This window comes from Zootoca vivipara, chromosome 13, assembly GCF_965207765.1.
Source record: "Zootoca vivipara chromosome 13, rZooViv2.hap1.1, whole genome shotgun sequence".
Lineage (NCBI taxonomy): Eukaryota > Metazoa > Chordata > Lepidosauria > Squamata > Lacertidae > Zootoca > Zootoca vivipara.
The window spans coordinates 16,654,089-16,679,627 of record NC_142596.1 but is presented as its reverse complement, the minus strand read 5'-3'; the positions used below and the strand labels follow the sequence as shown (position 1 = coordinate 16,679,627).

General features: G+C 44.9%; 1 protein-coding gene across 1 annotated transcript; it reads left to right on the top strand.

Moving 5' to 3' along the window:
* The first annotated feature begins 216 nt into the window (after nt 1–216).
* Nucleotides 217–25,472, top strand: FAH (fumarylacetoacetate hydrolase). The gene is made up of 14 exons (XM_035131498.3): nt 217–376; nt 4,825–4,935; nt 5,309–5,430; nt 6,588–6,637; nt 10,017–10,107; nt 12,108–12,205; nt 13,013–13,065; nt 14,528–14,627; nt 16,028–16,158; nt 17,010–17,085; nt 20,161–20,207; nt 21,006–21,107; nt 23,180–23,297; nt 25,297–25,472. The coding sequence occupies exons 1-14, from the start codon at nt 296–298 to the stop codon at nt 25,371–25,373; spliced, it is 1,257 nt and encodes a 418-aa protein (XP_034987389.3). The 5' UTR covers nt 217–295; the 3' UTR covers nt 25,374–25,472.
* The last annotated feature ends 67 nt before the right edge of the window (nt 25,473–25,539 follow it).

The window sequence follows — 25,539 nt, the reverse complement described above, 5'->3', positions numbered from 1 at the left end:
CTTTTGTTATATTTTCTCCAGACCGGAGCTGGTTAGCAAATGTTTGGAAAGGGCTGGGCTTGTGGGGAGGGTGGGCAAAGGGGGATGAAGGTTGCTGTCTGTCGAGTCTCGCCAAACTCTGGGATTCATTACTTTCCTGGGCTGCAGGCAGCAACCTCGGAAGGGGTGGTCTGCAGGGAAGGGCTCTGATTGGCTCTTTCGTACGGGGAAGGGAGGGACTTGTCAGAAGTCTAGAGGCGAATGTCACAGCTGAAAAGCCTCTTTCGACTTTCTGTGTCTGCAAGGAGGAGGTGAAATGTCGTTTATCCCTGTGGACGACGATTCGGACTTCCCCATTCAGAACCTGCCTTACGGTATCTTCTCCACCAAGGAGCAGGTAAGAAAGAGGCTGGCTTCGCGTGTACATTTTGGGCTATTTGTCTCTGCTCTGAGGAAACAAAGATCTGTGTGTGAGAGAGACACCATAAAGTTAAAGCACACGGCTTCCCCCCAAGGAATCCTGGCAACTATAGCTTGTTAAGGGTGCTAGAAATGAGGGATAAACTACAGTTCCCAGGATACTTTAGGGAAAACTGCTAAATATGTGCTTGGATGTGACCATAGCTAGCAAGGCTAGGAACTTTGCTTCATGATCGCTTTAGAAAGTTATAACACTGTTTATGTCTATATTGCTACATTTATATCTCCAAGGAGAGAGAGAGATATAGTTGTTCCTGTTTTAGCCTCACAACAACCCCTTGAGGAATGCTGATAAGCAAAGGCTGTTTTATTTAGATCCTTCTCCGTGCACACACCTTTAAAAGAATCACAGAATCGTAGAGTTGGAAGGGGGCCTGAGGGTCATCTAGTCCAACCCGCTGCAATCCTGCTGCAAGAATCTTGCCCAACATGGGGCTCAAACCCACAGCCCTGTGATTAAAAGTCTGACGCTCTACCGACTGAGCTATCACTGGTCATATGTCAATAGATGTGTGGTGGTAGCTTCAATTATAGGCTGAGCAACAACCCAAGCAGTATGTAATGGTACCAAGAGACTCTCTGTGCAGGCAGTGATTTTATCAAGAAAGACTTCATTTTGTGCCAATTAATAGATGCTCTGGTTTTCTTGTCCTTCCTTCCTGCTGCTTTCAAAACATTATTTCTGAAATTAACCTTTCCTTCCTGACTTTTTGGCAATGATCGCTGCCTCATTTTTATCTTAATTGATTCCTAATTTTGACTTCCGGTTTTCTGAACTTTCAAACACTGTTGGAAAAAACTGGGAGCATTTCCAGAAGAGTCATTTATTGAGCATTCACCCTGAATTGTTTACTTCATGAACATTTTTATTCTGATTTGTTTGTGGGGAGGTTAGATGACGATGCGTCAACGCTATTGTTATTCCACACTTTCCGGGGCATTTTCTTGCCACTTTCTTTATTGCAAAATGTCTTTAACTTTTGGGGAAGCATTTGTCCGGCCGGGAAAGCCTGTCACAACAAATACGTCTTCAGGTGTTTCCAGAGAACAAATGCCTTTTGTATCTTGACAGGAAGGAATGCCGTTTCAAAGCCAACCAAACTACAAACCCTGCTCCGAGTTATTGCAGAGCAGGCTTCTGAGATCTTTGGAACTTGCGAGAGAAACTTTCCCACAGAGTTTAGAGTGTTAGAAGGTTTGGGTCAGACAAAAGAAAATACTTCTTCATGCAGTGCAGAGTTAAACCATGGAACTCTCTCCCACTGGAGGCAGTGACGGCACCCACTTGGATTCCTTTAAAAGAGGATTAGACAAATTCATGGAGGGAGAGCTTCTCAGCAGGGTCTTTTTAGGTTAACATAGCATTTAAAAAGTTTTCTCAAAAGACAATATAGGGACTGTGGTTACCCAGAGGCAGCTATTTTTGGGGGGGGGCGGGGATCAGGGCAGTTGGTACATATGGCTTAGCCCTGTTAAGCTTCAGGTCATGCATTAACTTGTCTGTTTGCAGAAAGCCCTGCTAAGCAAACATTTTGGGATGCGTTTGTGAATATTTAGATAGAGCTAGACTTGTCTCCTGCTCTCTCCTGTCCTATGCATATTTGGGGAAAAGGGATGTAGCTTACCTGCCAGTACACTGTCCCATCAGAGTGGTGCATGCTCCGGTTATCTCCCGCTTGGACTACTGCAATGCGCTCTACGTGGGGCTACCTTTGAAGGTGACCCGAAAACTGCAACTAATCCAGAATGCAGCAGCTAGGCTGGTGACTGGGAGTGGCCGCCGAGACCATATAACACCAGTCCTGAAAGCCCTACATCGGCTCCCAGTATGTTTCCAAACACACAGAATTGGTGCTGATCTTTAAAGCCCTAAACGGCCTCGGCCCAGTATACCTAAAGGAGCGTCTCCACTCCCATCATTCAACCCGGACACTGAGGTCCAGCTCCGAGGGCCTTCTGGCGGTTCCCTCCCTGCAAGAAGTGAGGTTACAGGGAACCAGGAAGAGGGCCTTCTCGGTAGTGGCCCCCGCCCTGTGGAACGCCCTCCCATCAGATGTCAAGGAAATAAACAACTATCTGACTTAGAGGACATCTGAAGGCAGCCCTGTTTAGGGAAGTTTTTAATGTTTGATATTTTAGTGTTTTTAATATTCTGTTGGGAGCTGCCCGTAGTAGCTGGGGAAACCCAGCCATATGGGCAGGGTATAAATTCTTTTTCTTCTCCTTCTCCTTCTAAGAACCACCCTGAGACCTTATGATGAAGGGCTGTATATAAATCTAATAAATAAAAACCAGCTGTTGGAAGGTTACAGCATCTGCTGGGGCAGATGAAGGCATCTGGTTGTCCTGTTGCAGATGCAGCTTGGTGTTCCTTTCTACACTCCTCCCAAAAGCCACCCCTCCTCTGGTCACTGCTATGAATGCACAACCTGACTGACTGCCGCCAGACACTCTGGTCATCTGCAAGGGATTCCCACATAGCACAGACAGGCCTGGGGCTAGAAGCCAGCTTCCCATAGAGCAGGCATCCCCAAACTTTGGCCCTCCAGATGTTTTGGCCTACAACTCCCATGATCCCTAGCTAACAGGACCAGTGGTCAGGGATGATGGGAATTGTAGTCCAAAACATCTGGAGGGCCGAAGTTTGGGGAAGCCTGCCATAGAGCATCCAATCTGCAGCCAGCTGATTCCAAATAGGGCTGGGAATGACCCCTGTCTGAAATCTAGCTCATTGTCGACACTGACTGGCAGCCTCCTTCCCAAAGCCTAGTTAGCTCTTGGCCTGCTTTGGGAAGCAGGTGGGAGGGGTCTAGGACCAAAGCATGGCATGGCACGAGGGCTGTGGGGTGTGCGCCAAATTTTGGCTTAGCTCAGCCTGCCATAGTACCAAAGTACACCCCTGCTAGAGCCACCCAATCAGCAGGAAAGGGGAGCTTTTTTAGCCACTGAGAAGAAGCCTTTCTCCTCCTTTGTGCTGACTGGAGCCAATCAGTGTGAAAGGAGGTGTGTCAGCGACAGAGGATTGGCTCTTAGGGCAGCGTTTCTCAACCGCTGTTCCGTGGCACACTAGTGTGCCGCGAGACGCTGGCTGGTGTGCCGCGACGTGCGGCGACGAGAAGGGCGATTTGCATTGTCACGTGCCTGGCGGCCGCCAATATACAACACTGACCCGCCGGAAAGGAAGCCGGCCGGGTCACGACGCGGGGCGAGCGCAGCTCTCAACAGCCACCACCACGGGAGGGTGGTTAGACAAACTTAAAGAAGCTGGCTGGATGAGCTCAACCTGAAACTTGCTGAGCAAAGGATTGTGCTGGCAGAGAAATCAGCGGCTTGTGAAGCCTTATTACAGGAGATTGCAACCAACACAGCAATTGGCAAGTGTTTCTTACAGTCATAATTATATAGTCAATGTAGGGCGGCACAGAGTTAAATTTTTAAACTTTTTTAATGGTGGTGTGCCTCGTGATTTTTTTCATGGAACAAGTGTGCCTTGGCCCAAAAAAGGTTGAGAAACACTGTCTTAGGGTCACTCTGGAGAAGACTTGTGGGAAGAACATTTGGGGGAAAGTTTCTTTGTACACTCCAAAGCTAAGAATCTAGGAATATGAAAACACAAGGTGCTTCTGTTTCAAGAGAATGGGGTGCAAGTTCTATTACATACAACAGAAAAGCCTTGGCATTCGCACCACAGGCCAGTATCCCTGAAGGAGTGTCTCCACGCCCATTGTTCAGCCCCGACACTGAGGTCCAGCTCTGAGGGCCTTCTGGTGGTTCCCTCCTTGCAAGAAGTGAGGTTGCAGGGAACCAGGCAGAGGGCCTTCTCGGTAGTGGCGCCCACCCTGTGGGAACGCCCTCCCATCAGATGTCAAGGAAATAAACAACTGTCTGACTTTTATAAGACATCTGAAGGCAGCCCTGTTTAGTGAAGTTTTTAATGTTTGATATTTCATTGTGTTTTTAATATTCTGTTGGGAGCCATCCAGAGTGGCTGGGGAAACCCAGCCAGATGGGCAGGGTATAAATAAATTATTATTATTATTATTATTATTATTATTATTATTATTATTATGTCGCTCCAAAATCATTGGCCCCTGTACGTGCACAGGAAAAAGTAGATCTAACATAAAGGCAGCACACAGAGTTCTGCATTGATCATTTCAATGCATCCCTTATTATTAATATTACTGCACAATTATCAGATTACTATGTAATCTTTGAAGGGTTTAGCTGTGACAGTGTGTGGCTGTGGCTATCATGAAGAGACCCCCAGCTGCTGAATTTACTGCTACACAACTGGTTGCAGCCCTATTCTTTGGTCACATCCGGAAAGTATAGGTGCTAATCTCATTCTATCTTCTCTCGCAGCCCAGACCCAGAATTGGAGTTGCCATTGGTGACCAAGTGCTGGACCTCAGCGCCATTAAGCATCTGTTTGATGGGCCTATCCTTTCTAAGCATCATCATGTCTTTGATCAGGTACTTTGCCAAGGTGACCTTGGGCCCCCAAACCTGAGGTTCTCCACCCCCACCCCACCCCTGATGTAAACAGTCCTGAGCTGGACGAAACAATGGTCTGACTCTTTATAATGCTGGTACCTTTGTTCCTAATGACCTGCCAAAAGCTTGGAGGCGGCAGGACGTCAATATGACATTTTGCGAGATGACCTGTAATTCAGTGCTCTGCCATTGCAATTTGCCATTGCATTTGGAGGTGGTCAGAGGATGATTTGGGGTTTCTTGTGCATCCATGTGCTCTTTCCTTCCTTCGATGTCACAATATGCCTCGTGTGCTGTGTGCTCAGGGAGCATTTGCACAGAAAAACATGTTTGCCCCCCCCCCCCTTTGCAGCCAACCCTTAACCGTTTCATGGCGTTGGGCTGGGAAGCATGGACAGAAGCCAGAGCATTTCTCCAAAAGCTGCTGTCTCACAAAGAGCCGTCGCTGAGAGATAATGTGGAGTTACGCAAAAGGTAAATAAAAAATAATTTAAAACTGGGGAGAGAATAAGTGGCTAGGACTCTGTAGGTGTCCCTGCTGCTATTTTATGGGAGCGCAGAAAAGCTGCAGAATGTGGTAGTGGCCAACAGATTCCATTCCCAAAGATTCCATGAGTTCGTTTTTTAAAAAAATGTAAGTTTCTAGTCCCTGTGGTTTCCCCCCTAAAATATTTCTGTGCTCTCTTTGTGCCACACAGTGATGTTGAAGGCTGTTAAGTTGCAAAGCTAAGCTTGTGGGCAAATGCTTGTTTGGAATGTCAAGAGCCGAAGAGATTACTGAATAATATTATTGATCCTCTGGGATTCCCAGTCTTCTGAGGCTGGCTTCGCTAGAGAGTTCTCAGCTGGGAGCTCCATAATGTTGACAGTCCCTGGCCTTCTTAAAAACATGGCATCACAATTTGCAAACAGACAAACAATGCAATTCAAAGTTAGCACTTCTGAAGGAGAAACAACCAATATGACAAAAACAGGAAATTCTTAGTCACTGAGTAAGAGTTAATTATTAATTTTTATTATTATATTGGAAGATGCCAAAAACATGTTTGCTCTACTAACGATTTACAGCAACGTGTGCCTGCATACAAGACATTGACCAGATTGTAATGTACACAGGCCTATGATAGTTGGTACTGGGGGAGGTGCTCTTTTAAGTGTGCTGCAGTAAACATTCAAAGACTGGCAAATGCTGACATTGACCAGTCGTAATATTGTAAGAAGCCAGAGAGAGAGAGGGAGAAAGAGAGAGAGAGAGAGAGAGAGAGAGAGAGAGAGAGAGAGAGAGATGTCAGAAAATTCACCTTGAGTAAATTACATGTGTTGGCAGGATTGACAGAAAACTTGTAGTAAAAAATCTGAACTATGGACTGACAAAGGATTTATAAGAATAGAGATATGAAAGAGATGCAGAGAGGGAAATCATTATATTAAGATCCACAATTGGGGGGGGGAGTCAAAAGGGATTATATGTTTATGTATTACATTCATTTGTTTATGTAAAATAGAAACTGCAAAAATAAAATTATAAAAAAAGAAAAGAAACTCACATTGAGTGAACAGAACCAAGTTTCCTTAGTGTTTGAGAACTAAGCATTACAGTATTTCTGTTTGTTTCCTCGTTTGCCTTCTAGAGCATTTGTACCACAGGCTTCGGCAATAATGCACCTTCCTGCTGAAATTGGTAAGTTCCTTTTACTGTCAAGAAAATCCACTTAACCCTTGTTCATTTCCTCCAGAAGCAGAGTTCTGTTCTCCGAATTACTGGGAATGTCAGATCACGGCTCTTGATTTAGGTGTAGCCTATGCTAGAAACAGGGGATAAATTTTGATTCCATTGACAGTTAAAGGCGATCCCACCTCCTAACCCTCGCTTTCCAAACCAACACACAGCTGCCCTTCAAAATCCACACTTCTCCCAATTTTTCAGTGCCGTTCTGCAGCTCAAGTAATTTATTCAATCTTTTTTAAAAAAAATAAATTTGTTTACTGCCCTATACCCGCAGGTCTCAGGGCGGCTCACAAGATAAAATCACAAAATACATAATCGAAATTTTAAAAAACCAAGAACAACCCAATAACCCTGCTCTAAGTAATGTGTACGAAGATGCATAAAAAGCTAACTATCCCAGAGTATCCTGTGAGGGACCTTGGTGTGGGGGATAACCAATAAGCTGGAGTCTCAAGCAGATGTTTTTAAAATAACAATAAAGATTTATTTTAAAACAAGGTATTATAATACAAGTGGAGAAACTTAGGTTACTTCAGAATTAATAAGCCAGCTTTTTAGTTTGGTTCCTTTCTGAGGCGGCATTTTCCTTCAGGTAAAGGTAAAGGGACCCCTGACTGTTAGGTCCAGTTACGGACGACTCTGGGGTTGCGGCGCTCATCTCGCTTTACTGGCCGAGGGAGCTGGCGTTTGTCCGCAGACAGTTTTTCCGGGTCATGTGGCCAGCATGACTAACCCGCTTCTGGTGAACCAGAGCAGTGCACGGAAACGCCATTTACCTTCCCGCTGGAGCGGTACCTATTTATCTACTTGCATTTTGACGTACTTTCGAACTGCTAGGTTGGCAGGAGCTGGGACCGAGCAATGGGAGCTCACCCCGTCAGGGGGATTCGAACCGCCAACCTGATCAGCAAGCCCTAGGCTCTGTGGTTTAGACCACAGCGCCACCCGCGTCGCAGGTACCCACCCCTTTAACAAATCCAACTCCTGAGGTAACTTTTAGTAATAGTCTTAAGGGCTCACAATCCCCCTTCCTTAACTGGGTTTTGGGAGACGCTTCCTCAGAATATTCTCTCCCCTCCAGAAGTGTGCATGCACACAAAAGCTGATACCTATGACAAACTTAGTTGGTCTCTAAAGCACTACTGGAAGGATTTTTTTATTATTATTTTTTAAAAATTGACTACGTCAGATCAACACGGCTACCTACCTGTAACTAACCCTCCAGACTAGTTAGACTGATCCTTTTTCACTGATCCTACTTCTCCTGCCACTCCCTCATTCTTCCAGCAAGATTCGGTCCTATTACTCCTGCAGGACACTACTCTCAGTCCTTCTCTGTTCACTCGGAGTGGATGTTTTCTCCTGAACCAACTCTCCCTCCTCAGCACTCTGTAGATTTCAACCTGCCTCCTAACCTAACTCTCAACCTCAATTTCAACCCCCTCCACGGCCACAGCTCAAAACCAGCCTAACTAACTTTCTCCCTCCAAGCCTCTCCTTTTAAATTCTCCCTCCTGAGACCTCAGCCAGTCAGAGGCTGCTGTTCTTTAACCATTTGCTGGCAGGAGATAAAAGTGAAAAGAACCACAAGGGTCATCTAGCTGAACCCCCTGCAATGCAGGAAACTTTTGCCCAGTGTGGCACTTGAACCCACAACCCTGAGATTAAGAATCTCATGCTCTACTGGCTGTGTTGTCCCTCCACTTCCTGCACAACTGACGTGCCCACAAATGTGGACACAAAAGAAGGAATGTCAGAGTAAAGTGAATGGAAAGTTTAGCCATGCTGTTTCCTGTGACAGACACCAGAGGGCAGTAAGTGAATTGTATATGAAATCATTCACTGTGTTGTACTTGTGTTTTTGTTTTTTTAACAGAAAAAAAACCCTAGACTTGTGGGAAGCAAGATTTTGCTTTCTGTGTTTTGGAGGGCTAGCAGATGAAAGTCAAACAATAGTTCCAAGTCACAAGAAGCAAGAGCTCCATTTCATCCTGCACTCATCTATTCTGTAGTACTGTGTCCAGTTGTTGTTTTTAAGGCAGTATGGTGCAATGGTTAGAGTGTGGAACTAGGACCTCAGAGACTCGGGTTCCAGTCCCTTACTCAGCCATGAAGTTCACCGGGTGACCTTGAGCCAGTCTCTCAGCCTGACCCTACCTCACAGGGCTGTCGTGAGGTAGGTCAGGCTGGGAAGAGGGGAGACCCATGGAGAGCTCCTTAAAGGAAAGTTGGGATATAGATGTAGTGATAATAAATAATAATAAGGAAGAAAGATGTAAAATTGGAATGGGTTCAGAGTCAGGCAACGAAGATGGTATAGAGAACAGGTCCAGTGAGGGAAGGTTGAAGGAATTGCTTTGTTAAACCTGGAGCAAAGAAGACTGAAGGGAAATGTAATATCTAAAAAGCTATCATTGAGGAGAAGGTAAAAGCTGCAATTCACAGCTGAACCGCATGATTCCCACCCAAAGAATGCCAGGAACATTTCTCCTCACAGAGCGAACATTCCCAGCACCCTTAGCAAACTACAGTTCCCAGGGTTGTTTGCTGGGAGCTGTGTGCCTCAAATATGTGCTTTAAATGTTTACATGCAGCCTTTCCCCCTTCTGCCCCAGAAGGCAGGATTAGACCAAATGTGTCATGGGAGAGTAGATCAGATTCTCACAAAACAAAATGTTAACAGTATGGCAACCTCAACAGAGGTTATCTCACACCTAGATAAAACTGCAACACAGGCAAGCTAAAAATGACCACAGATTTCCTTGGAAGTTCACAACATGCCCCATTAAAAGGGTAAAAAGAAATCACCCCTATTTAAACATTTATTAAAATAAAATATCATTTATTTATTGCACTTAATTATTAAGTTGCTTTGGGTTACTTTTTGTATATATGTGTGTGTGTAACTCAAAGTGACTTACCAAAAGGCACATGCATTAAAACCAAGGCTTTTTCCTGGCACCTGTCAGGTGAGCTCCATTGCCATTATAAGAGAACAAGGGAGGCGTTCATGGTGAGTTCCGGCACCTCTTTTCCCCTGTAAAAATAGCACTGATTAAAACCAACATAAAACTAACACAGAGTAAAAAGCTGAAAACATATTTGTAGTAAAAAAAGACTTTTAGGTTTAACAAAGCAATTCCTTCAACCTTCCCTCAAATAAGAAAAGCCCCCCCCCCCACCATTAAATGCCATTCATGGTTGGTGGCACCACAAGTCTGTCATCATCAATAAAGCATCGCCACTGGTCTCCAAAGTCATTGCCGAGTTCTGCCGCTCCCTTCAGTTCATTTCTCTAACACCACTCTTTGCCAAATTCTCATCCCTACAGGAGACTACACGGATTTCTATTCGTCCCGACAACATGCTACAAATGTCGGGGTGATGTTCCGAGGAAAGGAAAATGCCTTGATGCCCAACTGGTCAGTAGTTGCGTTCTAAGAATTCTAAGGTCTCAAATATAAAACAAATGTTCATTAATGTACTAGGCAAATACATACATAAGTATATAAACCAGGAGAACAATCCTGAAGCCATTTTGACTCTCCCAAATTGACCTCAAATATTTCTCTGCAAGGGAGAAGGAAATGGGAAAAGCTTTTGGATTTCCTTTTGACTGTAGGGGCTTACACCTCCCTTTGCAAATGCAGCCTGGCAAGTATCTGTTAAGCTGAGCACACTCTCAAAAAGACCGCCTCCTTATGTAATGCACTGGCGTAGCTTCATTCTCCGGCACCGGGGGCGAAGAGCAGGCGGGGGCGGGGCTGGCATGCATTCTGGGGGCGGGGCACCCTGTGCGGGCGAGGGGCAGGTGCCATGGCGCCCTCAGGATCACGCTGCCCGGGGCGGAGCGCCCCCTACGCCCCTCCCTGGCTACGCCCCTGCTGTGATGTATGCATGATATTTTGGGGTGGTGATCTTGGGCTACAGGGTGAGCAATTTCAAAAGTCTATATAGGGCAGGCATGTCCAAAGTCCATTTCGGGGGCCTAATCCAGCCCGCTGGTCTTTTTAATTCGTCCCCCATGGCAGTATATGTCCTGGGGTAAAATCCTTTAAAAAGCTCAGCAACTTCAATTCTAAAAAAATCTCAACAACTTTGGTCGGCTCTCACGCATATTCACTTCATCAAATCCGGCCCTCTTTGAGAAAAGTTTGGGCACCCCTGATATAGGGGCTTGCGCACCATTGTTCGGGGTTCTCCTCCCTCCTGTGTGTGGTGAGTGGGGACTCTGTTGCAACAGTTCCTTAAATAAATATCAGGCTTACTAGCCGCTTTGCTTCTCAATTTACTCTGGTTGGCTTCTGTTTTTTTCTCCTACCGATGCGGAACCCACTTAAGGACTCTATATGGGCTCTGGAATACCCCATAAGGGAAAGGGAGCAGTTTTTCTTATAAAGTGTGTCCTCCCTAAAAGAGGGCACGTGTTGCGGTGAGACCTGGAGACCGACCCTCGTGTTGTGAGTGGGTATATTGGACAGCCACAATACCCAATTGATAGGTCCCTCGTTGCTGGGGTTTAATCTGGCCAATGTTGTGCAGTCTAAACGGATTGAGGGACCTATATATACCTATGCATGTGACCCAGAACTTCCTCTTTTGGCACGTGCATCGGAACACCCGCCCACCTCTCCCTATATTTAGGCCATTTTGCGATTGACCTTGCTATGCCGTCGTGTGTCGTCTGTCGTTGGGTCAGGGGCATGGCAGGAATTTTCCCCATTTGGCTGATTGGCTGGTGCCATTTGGGTTTTGCTTGCCGCGTAGCAAATCGTCACAACTTGTAAGGTTGCGGATAGGCACTGGTTCAGGTGATAGGGATGGGAGAATGGTCTTGCCATTCCTATGTGATGGGTATTCCATTAAAGGAATCCTGGGATTCTTGGTTGGTCAACCCTAAGAGGGGTTGTGCCCTGATCCAGAGTCCAGGGGAGCACCTGACCGGTGGACTGGCTTGAACCCGCCTTCCACTTCCACAGGGAGCTTGTCAAACCAGAGCCTATGCAACTACTCACTTTCTGTAATCAATAAAGTTGTGGCCTAAATTCTGCCAAAAACCAAACTAAAATTTGAGTCAAATGTGTTTTTATTTAGGGGGGAGGTCTCTGGGTCTGAACATGCAACAGTTGCTTCGCCAACAACGTTTTGGAGGGGTTGAGTGGGGAGAAGCATCATTTGGGTGTCCATTTGAGGATAAAGCATTATCTGGATGTGATATGTGAGAGGATACTCATGAAGCGATTTGAACCCTTGTGGACTTTCCATAGGCATCTCGTTGGCCACTGTGAGAATAGGATGCTGGATTAGATGGGCCACTGACCTGCTCCAAGAGCCTCTTCTTACGTTTTTATGCATTGACCACGTTCTCCTTTTAGTTAATGATCACAACCCCCCATGATTACCGGCATTTCTCTTTTCCAAGGCTGCACTTGCCAGTTGGGTACCACGGACGTGCCTCTTCCGTCGTCGTATCTGGGACGCCGATCAGGAGGCCAGTGGGACAAATGCGACCTGATGACGGTGAGCCTTTTGGCCTTCCATTCACAATCTGGTTTCACGTTTATAAACGGAATTAATATATAAGCGAAGAGTCTTGAAGTGTCCAATTAAAAGAGAGAGATTCCTTTCTGTTTGGTATGATTTTAGTATACAGTTGTACCTTGGTTTTCAAACAGCTTAGCTCTCATACATTTTGGCTCCCGAATGCCGCAAACCCGAAAGTGAGCCGGTTTGCGAACTATTTTTGGAAGCCGAACGTCCGATGGGGCTTCCACAGCTTCCGATTGGCTGTAGGAGCTTCCTGCAGCCAATCAGAAACCGCACTTTGGTTTCTGAACGTTTTGTAAGTTAAATGGACTTCCGGAACGGATTCCGTTCGACTTCAAGGTACGACTGTATTTGTCAGGCATGACGAACATGGTCAGTTGCCCCTGAGGGCTTTCCAAAGATTTCAGTTGATATAATAACTCAGAGTTTCCTATGTCTCTCTCTCCCCTGAACAAGTGAGGGGTACACATATATTGTATTATTTACATAGTGAGGTTAATGTAAATAGATTTGGTTATTATTACTCCCCTCCTTTTTCTTCTGTAAGTACATTCATCTTGTTTCTACATCTCTGGACTGATTTGGCTGTTTCTTTATTGTAGTCTTTATCCCTTTTCCTGACTTGTTTAAATAAAAGTCTTCTCTTTTTTTAAAAAAAAGCAGTTGATCTATGCATGCATAGCGAGGTGGCATTGCCAAGCTTGCAAACATCATCACTTTCCCTATTAAAAGAAACAGCATGCTTACTTTTTGTGTTTGTTTCTTCTATTTAAATCACAGCAAAACCCCCGGTGTTCGGTGCTTGCAAACTTTTGGATATTGAACTGGAAATGGTAGGATTTTATTTGCTTATGTTGTCCCCTTCATCTCTCCACCCCTGGTTTTAAGAATCCTGACCACCACCCCCCCCCCCAAAAAAGGGGGGGGGGCAAACAAGACAGCCCACTATTAAAAGAAACAGATAAAATTTCAGAAATGCAAATTCTCAAAATTGAAACGGTCAGAACTCTCCCAAACCATTTAGATTTTTTTCACAAAAGAGAAAAAAACCCACAGCCCTAACTAGTTGACACCATTTTGGATTTTCAAAAAATTGCCTGCAATTTTCTCTCTACTAGTGCTTATAAAGCCCTGTTTAGGGAGGCTTTTAATGTTTAACTGTTTTATTTCATTTTTCTGTTGTAAGCCGCCCAGAGTGGCTGGGGAAACCCAGCCAGATGGGCGGGGTATAAATAATAAATTATTATTATTATTATTACTTGTCTATAAGGAGAAAGATGAAATTAATTGGTGAGGAAACAATTTTCAAATTCTCTTCACTTAAAATGCTTTTGTTTGTTGTTTTTTTTAATCTAGTGAATTTCGGTCTACCTTTAAACAGCAACAACACCAATAAACCTCTGAGGCCAGTGCATGATCAAATTAAAAACCATTGAGTTGTTTACAACTTCATTATATTCAGAATAAACCTAACTGAAATTAATAAATCCAAGTTAGCCATATCCACCAGTTTCAGTGTAGGACCAACGCTTCAATTGGATTGGCCCAATTAAAGGAACAAGGGTGGTGGGAACATAACAATAAAACCACAATTAGAAATTAAAGCAGCAGGAAAATAGGACATATATCTAGGAGCAAGTCAATGTTAGGAAGGATCCAGGAAAATAAATACCACAATGTTGTTGTGGTGGTTGTTTTACTGCAACTACTATTAATTCAATTTCTTGTGCACCCTTCACCATAAGGTCCCGGGGTGAGTTAACGACCATTTAAAATACATTATTAAAACAGTTTAAAACAAATTGCACTCGCAAGAGTAGGGTAGGTCACACAAACACCATCTCAGGTGTCAAAGGCCAGGGAAAGAGGAGCTTTATGATGGGAACTTCGTAATAATTTGATTTCCTCTCATAAGAGCCCCGAGGCAACTCATCAGTGAAAATGCAACCGTTTAAGCAGAGTTAAAACCACAGTTCAAAATAAGATCAGATGCTCAGCAGTCAAACAAACAAACTTGCATTGAGCCATAGCTGCCAAGTTTTCGCTTTTCTCACGAGAAAGCCTATTCAGCATAAGGGAAAATCCCTGTAAAAAAGGGATAACTTGGCAGCTATGCATTGAGCTCCAAATCCTGGCTGTTTGCACAGAAAGTGCCATGTAAGAATCGAGGAATTGGATGGGATAAAAGCTGAGGTGGGTGCGTGTGATTTATCATATTGGTTCTTTTGTATAAAAGAGCAAATTTCCATTTCTGGAACATATACCCTGACCAAACCTTCTCCTGTATTTTCCCAGGCATTCTTTGTAGGCCCCGGAAACAAACCCGGGGTGGCGGTTCCCATCAGCGAAGCTCACAAGCACATCTTTGGGATGGTCCTGATGAATGACTGGAGCGGTAATGAGCCCGGCTGCTGTTCCCCACGGCAGGAAACCTCTTGCTATGCTTTTATATTAGACAATGTAGTGAAATGAGGCAATCTTTTGAAGATTCCTTCAGGAGAGCAAAGATAGAGGAAGCTGCCTTATGCTGAATCAGACCATTGGTTGATCAAGCTCAGTATCGTCTCCACTGACTGCCAGTGGCTCTTCAGGCTTTCAGACAAGCAGCCTCTCCCAGCCACTACTTAGAGATGTCAGGAATTGAACCTGTGACCTCCTGTACTCAGAGCAGATGCTCTGCCGCTGAGCTAGTGCTCTTCTCCAGTTAAACATTGGAACCTGCCATACATCATGTCAGGCCATTGATCTGTCTAGCGCAGTATTGTCATCGTCATCGTTGTCGTCTTCTTCTTTGGCAATCACTCATAGCCGAGTAAGATTGTTTTTCATGAACATGGTTTTAACAGTGACTGTGGAGGCCAATTCTGGATCCACACGTCCTTCCGCAGTGGGGACATAGGTTTCTGGGTGGGAGTTCATCATGGTGAGGGTTTGCCAAGCGTGCCTTCCTCTTAGCATGTTTCTCTCTTTCATCCTGAATTTGAGCATCTTCAAAGCCCTTGACACCTTTGGTAAAGGCTGTTCTCCAATTGGAGCGCTCGCAGGCCAGTGTTTCCCAGTTGTCAGTGTTTATACAGTACTACATTTTTTAAGATTTGCTTTGAACATTACACTTTCCATTTTTAAGCTCGGAATAGAGTAGTTGCTTTGGAAGACGATAATCAGGCATCTAAACAATGTGACCAGTCCAATGAAGTTGATGTTGAAGAGTCATCGCTTTGAGAGTGGTGATCTTTGCTGCTTCTAGTACACTGGCATTAGTTTGCCTGTTTTCCCAAGTGATGTGTAAATTTTTTTGGAGTATTGTATGCACAGTATTGGATGCACCAGCTGGTAGCAGCTCTCTAGGTCTTTCCCAGCAGGGGAGGACTTGGGTCAGGCATAGGCAAACTCCAGCCCTCCATAGGTTCGGGACTACAATTCCCATCATCCCTAGATAGCAGGACCAGTGGTCAAGGATGATGGCAATTGTAGTCCCAAACATCTGGAGGGCTGGAGTTTGCCTATGCCTGACTTTGGTAATATTTCGTAATATTGCACCCTGTGTGATTTGGAGCCCCCAAATGGATCTTCTCAATTATGGATCTTCTCAATTTTGCACCCCTTCATTTGGGGATCCTGTGCAGTGGAACCGCCTGCAATGCCCTAAATTGTTCCCAGTCCTACCTGAACACGCCAGGGATTGAAGCTGGGTCCTCCTGCATGCAAAGCAGATTCTCTTCCACTGAGCTACAGCCCCTCCCCTGAGAAGCAGAGCCTAAAACTTGCATATCTCTCTCTTTCCTCGCCTCCTAGCACGTGACATTCAGAAATGGGAATATGTCCCGCTGGGTCCATTTCTGGGCAAGAGTTTTGGCACCACCATCTCTCCGTGGGTGGTGACTATGGAAGCTCTGATGCCGTTTGCACTGCCGAATCCTATCCAGGTTAGCAAAAAGCGATCGGGTGTATCCCATGTGACTTACGGGAAAATATATTCTACATGACTTATGTGGAAACAAGGCTAGTTGTCAGGTGGGTGGAGCGTACTTAAATAACAGAGAAGTGCATGATCCCCACCCCCAATCCAAATTATGTCCTGACCCAGTACTTCAGAGCACCCAGGATTAAGCAAAATGAGCACAGGCTTAGCGCATCAAGGGGAGAGGGGGCACCACAGAAATTTTCCTTTGCCAGATTTTCTATGGTGCACTTGAACCAGGTTCCACACAAAAAAGGACCCCACAATATGTGCATTGTAAGTTCAGTGCAACAACAAATGTAAAAACAAGTTTCAGTCGTACTGAACTTTATAAAATAATTGCAGAAGGCAATATTTTATGGTTTATTATTGTGTGTGTGTGTGTGCGCGCACGTGCACCAAAATCTTTTTAAGTGCTTGGGATCTCTAAAGGTCTTAATCCAGCACTGGGAGAGGCCTTGATCTGACCTGGGGACAACCCGACTGAGATCCTGGCTCCACCACCCCTGGGGTAGTGGATGGCAGAATTTAAAGACTGAGCAACGAAGGAATCCAGTGCAACTTTTGTGCTAGGAGAAGCTTGTTGCACAACAGCTGGTTCTTGTGCAACAGTGGATTTAGTTGTGAAGCAGCTTGCGCTTGTGTTTTTCCTTGCTCAACATCATCCTGCCAGCGCAAGAGGTATACCGCTAAGGGGCTGTAACTTAGCAGTACGTTGGACGCAGCCCTCTGTTTTCACTTCAAAACTGATAGACACCCAACCATTTGAGTCTGCTATTATAGAGGGATATATGATGTTTATTTTGCTTCCTCGAGGATCCAAGGCCTCTGCCCTACCTCTGCGATGATCAGCCTTATACTTTTGACATCAACCTTTTCGTTGCTATTAAAGGTACAGTACTCCGTCCTATGATACATTTTCATTTCATTCAGGCTTGTGCAGCTCCAAAATAAGAAAAAACATTGGGAGACCATAAGTGAATTATGTATCAAAAGAGTCAAAACGCCAACAGTACTTTATTAAGCTACTAATACCTTTCTGCTCAGCCTGGTTTGTAAATTCTAAGAAACGAAAGAAAACACTGCAGTTTTGTAAGGTTCCGTCTCTATTTTGATTCAAAATGGTGTCTAACTGTATCCGAACATAGACAAAAACATTCTCCTTGATTTTCGGAACCGTCTTGCAAAACATGGTTAAAATCAGTGCAGTATTGGAACGGTTCAGTCCTCCATTTTGATTCAAAATGGTACCCAATGATATTCAAACATAGGCGAAAACCTGCTCCTTGATCTCAGGAGGTCCCAGAGGTGCCCAAATGCAGAGTGAAGAAAAACTCTCAAAATATATAGGAGAAGGTAGCATCTTGATAATACTTTAGATTAAAGTGGCCTTTAACCAGGCATAGGCAAACTCGGCCCTCCAGATGTTCTGGGACTACAACTCCCATCATGCGTGACCACTGGTCCTGTTAGCTAGGGATGATGGGAGTTGTAGTCCCAAAACATCTGGAGGGCCGTGTTTGCCTATGCCTGCCTTTAACCGTTATGCTACATCTCACAAATAAATAAGGAAGTCTTCCTTGAAATAAGAAACGAATGGCAACTCTCGCATATTAGAGTCCTAATACGAGGCGTGAACTCCTTGTATAAAGGTTTCTTCATTTAATTCCAATTTCACCATCCTAAAATTCCTACATAGACAAAACTTCCCTGCAGGAATTAAGATGCAGTTGGTACGTAAAAGTTCCAAATGGTAATTGCATCTATCAGTTTTTCAATCTGTATTCCCCTGTGCAATGGCTGCTTTTGGTGGTGGAGCAACAGCAGACCTTTAAGCCCTCCGGCACACCAAATAGATGTTGGGACTACAACTCCCATCATCCCTGAACATTAGCCATGCATGCTTACTGGAGCTGATGGGAGTTGGAGTCCAAGAATATCTGGAAAGCCACAGGCTCCCCATCCTTTATCCAAGCCAGCTGTGATGTTCAGGGTTTTGTGCAAAAGCCTGTTATACGCAGCTTTCCAATTTGCACTCTCCAGTTTTTCCCTCCCAGCTGGGTTTATTACTTTTACCCTGCTTTTTTTTCCTGCCAGAAGTATCCAAAGCAGCTGATGAACAGAAGATAACGCATAACACAAAACGTTAACAGAGTTAAAACAAGCAAGAATATTAGATCAGGCATTTGAACCAGAGAGTGATAAAAAGCTAAGAGGAGCTACCAATTTAAGCTACATTAAACTATCACATCGGCTGAGGGTTTTTTTTAGATCTCCCTTCTCAGTACACATTCCTAAGATATCTCTCCAAGGACAATTTCTACCTTGGAACAGAAATAGGGAGTAAATTCTATGGCAAATCCCAGAGGAAAAGGTTTATGGTTTTGTCGAAATGCGCAAGACTCTCTCTGTGTGTAAAAGGAGTCAAACTCCCTTGCCTGAGCAGTTTTATGACAGGAACTGTAAACACCTCAATCTGTATTCTGCTGGAGTTGCACATTGCCTTACTCTAAAGTTGGATTCTTGCTCTCATACTTCCACCATGGTGAAAAGATTATGGACAAAATGAACAAGTTAAACCTCCTCTATGAGGTAAAGTAAAGGACCCCTGGATGGTTGAGTCCAGTCAAAAGCGACTATGGGGTTGCAGCGCTCATCTCGCTTTTAGGCCAAGGGAGCCGGCGTATGTCCACAGACAGCTTTCTGGGTCATGTTGCCAGCAGGACTAAACCGACAAGGATCTAAGGGTCTTAGTGGACCACAAGCTTAACATGAGTCAACAGTGTGATGCAACAGTGGGGGGAAAGCTAATGCTATTCTAGGTTGAATCAACAGAATTATAGTGTCCAGATCAAGGGAAATAATAGTACCACTCTATTCTGCTTTAGCCAGACCACACCTTGGAGTCCTGTGTCCAATTCTGGGCACCACAATTTAAGAAGGATGTTGACAAGCTGAAACATGTGCAGAGGAGGGCAACCAAGATGATCAAGGGTCTGGAAACCAAACCTTATGAAGAATGGTTGAGGGAGTTGGGTATGTTTAGCCTGGAAAAAAAAGAAGACTGAAAGGAGATATGATAACCATTTTCAAATATCTCAAGGGCTATCACATGGAGGATGGAGCAAGCCTGTTTTTTCCTGCTCCGGAGGCCAGGACTCGAACCAATAGCTTCATGTTACAAGAAAGGAGATTCCAAGTTTCATTCTAATAACCCAAATCCCTCACATATGATTTATACGGAGAGCCTCTACAAAAAGTGAGTGTTCTGGTGCAACAGAACACCATGATGGAAATCAGAGCACACGAAAATCCCATTTACCTTCCCGCCACAGCGGTACCTATTTACCTACTCGCTCTGGTGTGCTTTTGAACTGCTTGGTTGGCAGGAGCTGGGACAGAGCAACAGGAGCTCACCCCGTCGCGGGGATTTGAACTGCCAACCTTCCGATGGGCAAGCCCAAGAGGCTCAGTGGTTTAGACCAGTGTTCCCCAACCTTTTTATCGCCGCGGACCAGTCAACATTTGATAATTTTACCGCGGCCTACTGAGGGGGAGGGGACGTTGATTGTTTATATTTTATTTAGATTGTTTTGATCTAATAATTTTAATTTAATTGTATTTAAATGTTCCTTGGGCGGCCCGGTACCAATTGATCCATGGACCGGTACCGGTCCGTGGCCCGGGGGTTGAGGACCACTGGTTTAGGCCGCAGTGCCACCTGCGTCCTCCTCTATAGTACTGAGATTGGAAAAGTATAAAGTTGCCCCTAAAGTGTATTGTCCAGAATGCCGCCATCCAAACCTAGGGATTGCTCATCCCTACGAATATCAGATACAGAATAACTCTCACACATTTGCTGAATCTGTATTTATGTTGACTGCAGTTACTTGGACACAGGTGATGGTATTTAAAACTCTGAGTCCTCACAATCCTCCTTACTGCAAACTTATTGATTTGTTTTCAGGAGATGGAATGAGCAAGCCTGCTAATATTTGCCACTCAAACTTTAAGGTAAGAAATGTTTTCTCTCCCGTGTTCATGGTGTTTTCAGCTGAGACAGGATTTGAAGTGGGCACTGCTACAAACTTCACACCAGCCATTGAGCCACACTGTCACCTATTGAGTAGCAGAAAGGGGAGGCTTCTGAGAATCTGTTAGTTAGTGGAAGTAAAATTCTGTTTCCTGTGTGTGTGTTTTCACAAATGTTAGGTATGCATGTATGTTATGTGTGCATATTATTATATTATATTATATTATATTATATTATATTATATTATATTATATTATATTATGCTTGTTATTTTAATAAATATATGCATTTATATGCACACTTTACCCTAGTTATAAGCATTTTTGTACACATTACTTGGCTGGGGAATTGCATTGTTGTTTAGTCATTTAGTCATGTCCGACTCTTCGTGACCCGGGGAATTGCATTGCAAAATCCAAAAAGTGCAAATTTTGAAGGATGGTCTTGTTTCAGTTTGTGTATTGTTCTGGAGAGTGCCAATTATCTAGCTTTATCTCTAAATGCGAACTGAATCTAATTTCTCCCCCATCCCTAGGAGGAGCTCACTAACAGAGCAGGTGGTTTGCATGCAAAAGGTTTCCCAGTTTCAATCCAAGACATCTCCATTTTGAAAGGACCCAGTGTTGGGGAAGATCTCTGGCTGAGACCCTGGAGAGAGCTGCTGACAATAAGAGGCAGTCATGGGCTAGATGGAGAAACATCTTGACCTTGTATAGGTCAATACCACATGTATCTCCAACACTCTAAAACCCTCTCCTCTTTTATCTTCTATCTTGCAGCACATGTACTGGACCATGAAACAGCAACTGGCTCACCATACCGTCAATGGCTGCAACCTCAGACCTGGAGACCTCCTGGCCTCTGGAACTATTAGCGGGCCTGTAAGCATTTAATTAACCATACCCTAATTATATAATTTTAGGGACCCAGGTGGTGCTGTGGTTATACCACTGAGCCTAGGGCTTGCCGATCAGAAGGTCGGCGGTTCGAATCCCTGTGACGGGGTGAGCTCCCGTTGTTTGGTCCCAGCTCCTGCCAACCTAGCAGTTCGAAAACATGTCAAAATGCAAGTAGATAAATAGGAACCTCTACAGCGGGAAGGCAAACGGCGTTTCCATGTGCTGCTCTGGTTTGCCAGAAGCGGCTTTGTCATGCTGGCCACATGACCTGGAAGCTATACGCCGGCTCCCTCGGCCAATAATCCGAGATGAGCGCGCAACCCCAGAGTCGGTCACGACTGGACCTAATGGTCAGGGGTCCCTTTACCCTAATTATAATGCATCATATTTGCAGTAGAGATGATGGGAAGCCCCACCAAATCTAGATTATAAAACCAGATATAGGGAGTCCAGTACCTGTGGAGCCACTGGGTCCCAGGCCATGCCTGATCCGAAACGGATCCAGATAAGACCTTCTGATGTTTCCATGCCCAGGATGACATAGGGTTCAACATTAGAAACAGCTTCCTCCCTGCTGGCCCATCCAGTATGAATTACTGGAAGTAAGGGTGATGGCTGTAGCAGGGACCAAAGCCTTAGCTTGCTGCACATTGAAAATGCAGTTTTCATATTTCCCAGTGGCCTTGGATGCAGTGTTTGTGTAGTCCAGGCTGTAGGTGTCATAATCAAAAACAGATCTCTCCTTGCGTCCCACCACTACCTGCCTCTAGTGGGAGAGGGGAAAGGATGGTAGCTGTTTTCCTTGCACAGTGAGAGAAAAATGCTGAAATAGGTTTGTCTCCTGTTTTGTACTTCATTAGGCGCCTTTGTGGAGGGCTTCACTCTGTTTAGTTTTAACAGACTGTTCAGAGATTTTAAAGGCATTAGCTATTAAAAAAACAAAAACACCCCTACAAACGCTCTGTAAGCAATTGCATCTCCCAGAGAATAAAGGATTACATTATAGCCAAGTGACTAAGCCGTAGCACGTCAGCAGACTGGATCAATCGCTGTTTCTGGCAGAGATCCACTCTTTAGGATCCAAGAATATCCTTGATTTCCTTTAGCCTAAGATTGGGGGACCTCAGAACTGAGGGGCAAATGCAGCCCTTCAGGATCCTCTTGCCAGGCCACATCCCTTGCCAGCCTTGCCTTGCATCATCCTTGAGTATTTTGCCTTGTGGAATATATTGGTAATGGATCTTCCTTGCCTAGATTAAGGACAGCTGGGTGGGTAGGTGTTTGTGAGTGTGTAGGAACTAGCTTACTGCCAGGCTCTGGGGACTCGGCTTCCTCCCCACCCCCCACCCCTTTGGCCGTAGATAAGCAGACCAAAGTGAAAAGAGTCGCTTACCATTTAAAGAGTCTTTAATGATCACAGCAAAAGAACAAAGCAGGCATTTTCGGAATGAAGGTGCTCCCCATTAAGGTTTCCACCCACTTTTCCCCTAGTCACTTCCGTGCCTTGCAACCTGATCTTGCAACCACTGTGCTTTTTGTATAGCCACCTTATCTGCTCTACGTGACCTTGGACTGATAGGCCGGGCACTTTCCAGTGAGAGAGAGTCTGTTAACTCTCTCTCTCTTCCAGTTCTTCTTCATTTTGCTGTTCAACTCCCAGTTCTTCCCAACTTTTGTCTTCGGAACTATGCCCCTCTGCAAGCCACTGTTCCAAATCTGTACTGCTCCGCTGCTCCTGGGCAGCTTCAGGATCCTGGTCAGGAGCAGGGGGAGGTGGAAGCTCCCACCATTCCTCAAAGCAGTACTCCTCAGCCTGGTTTCTGATACATGCTACACCTAGGTAAAACTTGCATTCGTTGCTCCATCCCTCTTTCTCTCTGGGCCTGTCCACTCTTGACATGTGTCTCTTGGAAGGTTGCCCCCAAAGGATTGCAGCCATGGATCTGAAATTAGTTCCCCAGCCCTCCTTCAACCAGTGTGTCCAAGATATACAGCAGCAGGACATCCGCACAGAGAGCTGATGCTAAGTACCTGTTTTCAATTTCTGCTTGAAGGATCCCGAGAACTTTGGTTCCATGTTGGAATTGTCGTGGAAAGGGACAAAAGCCATTGACCTTGGTCATGGCCAGTCTCGTAAATTTCTGCAGGATGGAGATGAAGTCGTTATAACAGGTGAGTGCGTTTGCGGGGTAGGATGAGGCAGAGTACAGGTCAGCATCGACACCCCAAATCCTTTGTCACTTGTTGGGGACCCCAGCAGGGCCCATCAGTGATGCTCTTGACTCCACCACCACCAATCAGAATATTTTTTCCAGGATCGGTCCACCATTTTAACTTCCCAGAATTCCCCCAACATAACAAGGCATTGTGGGAACTCAAAAGATGGGGCTGCACAGCCATACTCCAAGAGCTATTGTTTGGTGGGTTACTGATGTGTACAGCTAAATATCTCCTATGTGTTTTGGCCCCAAACCGTTGGAGAAATAAGGAGCTCTGTTCCCCCCCTAACACTGTATGCAACACTAATGTCTCACAACCAATGAAACTGATCTGTAGAAAACGCATCTTGAAAAAAGAGACAACGCACGTATCTTTGCAAACTAAGAAATCTTTAATAAAAATATATTTTTTTAAAAAATGTTCCATGTCTGAGATGTAGAGCTAAAGAGCGAACACAGCTAAGTGATGATGCCGGATAATCTCAGGCTGGTGGCTGCTGACCTGCTGATGTGAATTCGTCCTGCAATCTCCTTCGGTCCATCACTTGCTGTGATATCTGTGATGCCTCTGGCACTACCAAGAGTGATCCTTTGCTCCTTGGCTGCCAAAAGCATCACAGTCTGCTTCCTACTGGTGCTATTTTTAGCACACCTGGAAGCATTGATGGAGGAGGCAAACAGGACATTTTCAGGAGCGCTCTGAAGCCCTGGTGCATAGGAAACCCTTTAAAATGGCTGGAAGAGGCTGGAGGGGGGGGTGTTTAAAAAATCCCAGGGGTCAGGATTTGCCATGGACATGCCACAAGTCCCTGCAGGCCACCCCAAAGTAGTGGCCACAGGCAGAAACGAATCTACTGTGAAATAAGCTTCAGGGCCCCTAATTACACACACACACACACACACACACACACACACACACACACACACACACACACCATAACTTGGAAACTATAAGGCATAGGAAATATTTGTTCACACCATTGACTTTGACATGTGAGACAAATCCAGTACAGCAATTTTAATCAAAACCTGAGATGTAGTAGCTATTTTTTTTTTAAAGTGGTGATCTGTTGTGGAACAATCTCACTGAAGAAGATAACAGTGTTTACCCTGACCTGGTTGCTAAGGAGCCCCCATGACAATTCAGGCTTCAGGGCCCCCAAAATGTAGGTCCGCTACTGGCCACAGGTTAAACAATACAATGCTAGTTGGACCTATTGTTCTGACTTGGTGTAAGGCAGGCTCCTGAGATCCTAATAGGTTTTTTTTTTTAAAAAAAGGCATTCTTTAACTTTCCAAACTTTCCAAAAAGGGACACAACAAGGACAGTAGGAACATGAGAGCTGCCTTCAGCCAGGCCTGACGCTTTGTCCGGCTTGTTCCGTATTGTCCACTCTGACTGGCTTTTGCACATATGATGGTTTGATTAATGGCCTTGATGGCTGGTGCCATCTAGCAAGTGCACATGTCCGGCCAGGAGGAAACACTTTGGCAATTCTGAATGCGGCAAGAAAATGCTAACTCGTGTTTACGCTCAGAGAAGATGGGAGAGTTACATGCAGCCACCAGGCCTGAGGTTGCGTGCTCCTGGTGTAAGGGAAATTGCCTGTAAGCACATATGGAACACAGTTGGTGCCCAGATAAGGAATCATGCATTGCTTAAGTCAGTTAGCAATAAAGTAGAATTGTTGTCAGAAGAGCCTTTCTGAAAAGAACAAAAACAAAATAAGCACTCTGGCAGACAACCTTGGGAAATTCCTTCCTCCGCTGTGGTGCCACGATCACAAAGGCCCTGCTCCTGCCTTTGGATGACTTCTTTCCATCATTGGGCTACTGATCTTAACAAGTGAGAGAGCTTTAGTGTGTCATATGTGTCAATAATTTTAGTACATTTTCCTCAATCCACTTCTAACAGTTATCATTTCCTGTGTATGTGCTTTCTCATCCCACAGGCTACTGTCAGGGAAACGGTTATCGCGTTGGCTTTGGCGAATGTTCCGGAAAAGTGCTCCCAGCCAGACCTGTCTGATCATTTTCTTTGGAGGACATCTCAGAGGGGAGAAAGAGGAAGAAGGGGCCCTAAATGTTCTCTCTTCCATATATATATATATATATATATATATATATATATATATATATTCTGACTGCTGTTTGTGGGCATGGATAAATTGGAGATGACACTGTTGGGGATCTCT

Coding starts and splice junctions, on each gene's coding strand:
- FAH (XM_035131498.3), top strand. CDS start 296: ATGTCGTTTATCCCTGTGGACGACGATTCGGACTTCCCCATTCAGAAC. Junction 12,206..13,012: donor ACAAATGCGACCTGATGACG/GTGAGCCTTTTG, acceptor TTTAAATCACAG/CAAAACCCCCGGTGTTCGGT. Junction 14,628..16,027: donor CCTGATGAATGACTGGAGCG/GTAATGAGCCCG, acceptor CTCGCCTCCTAG/CACGTGACATTCAGAAATGG.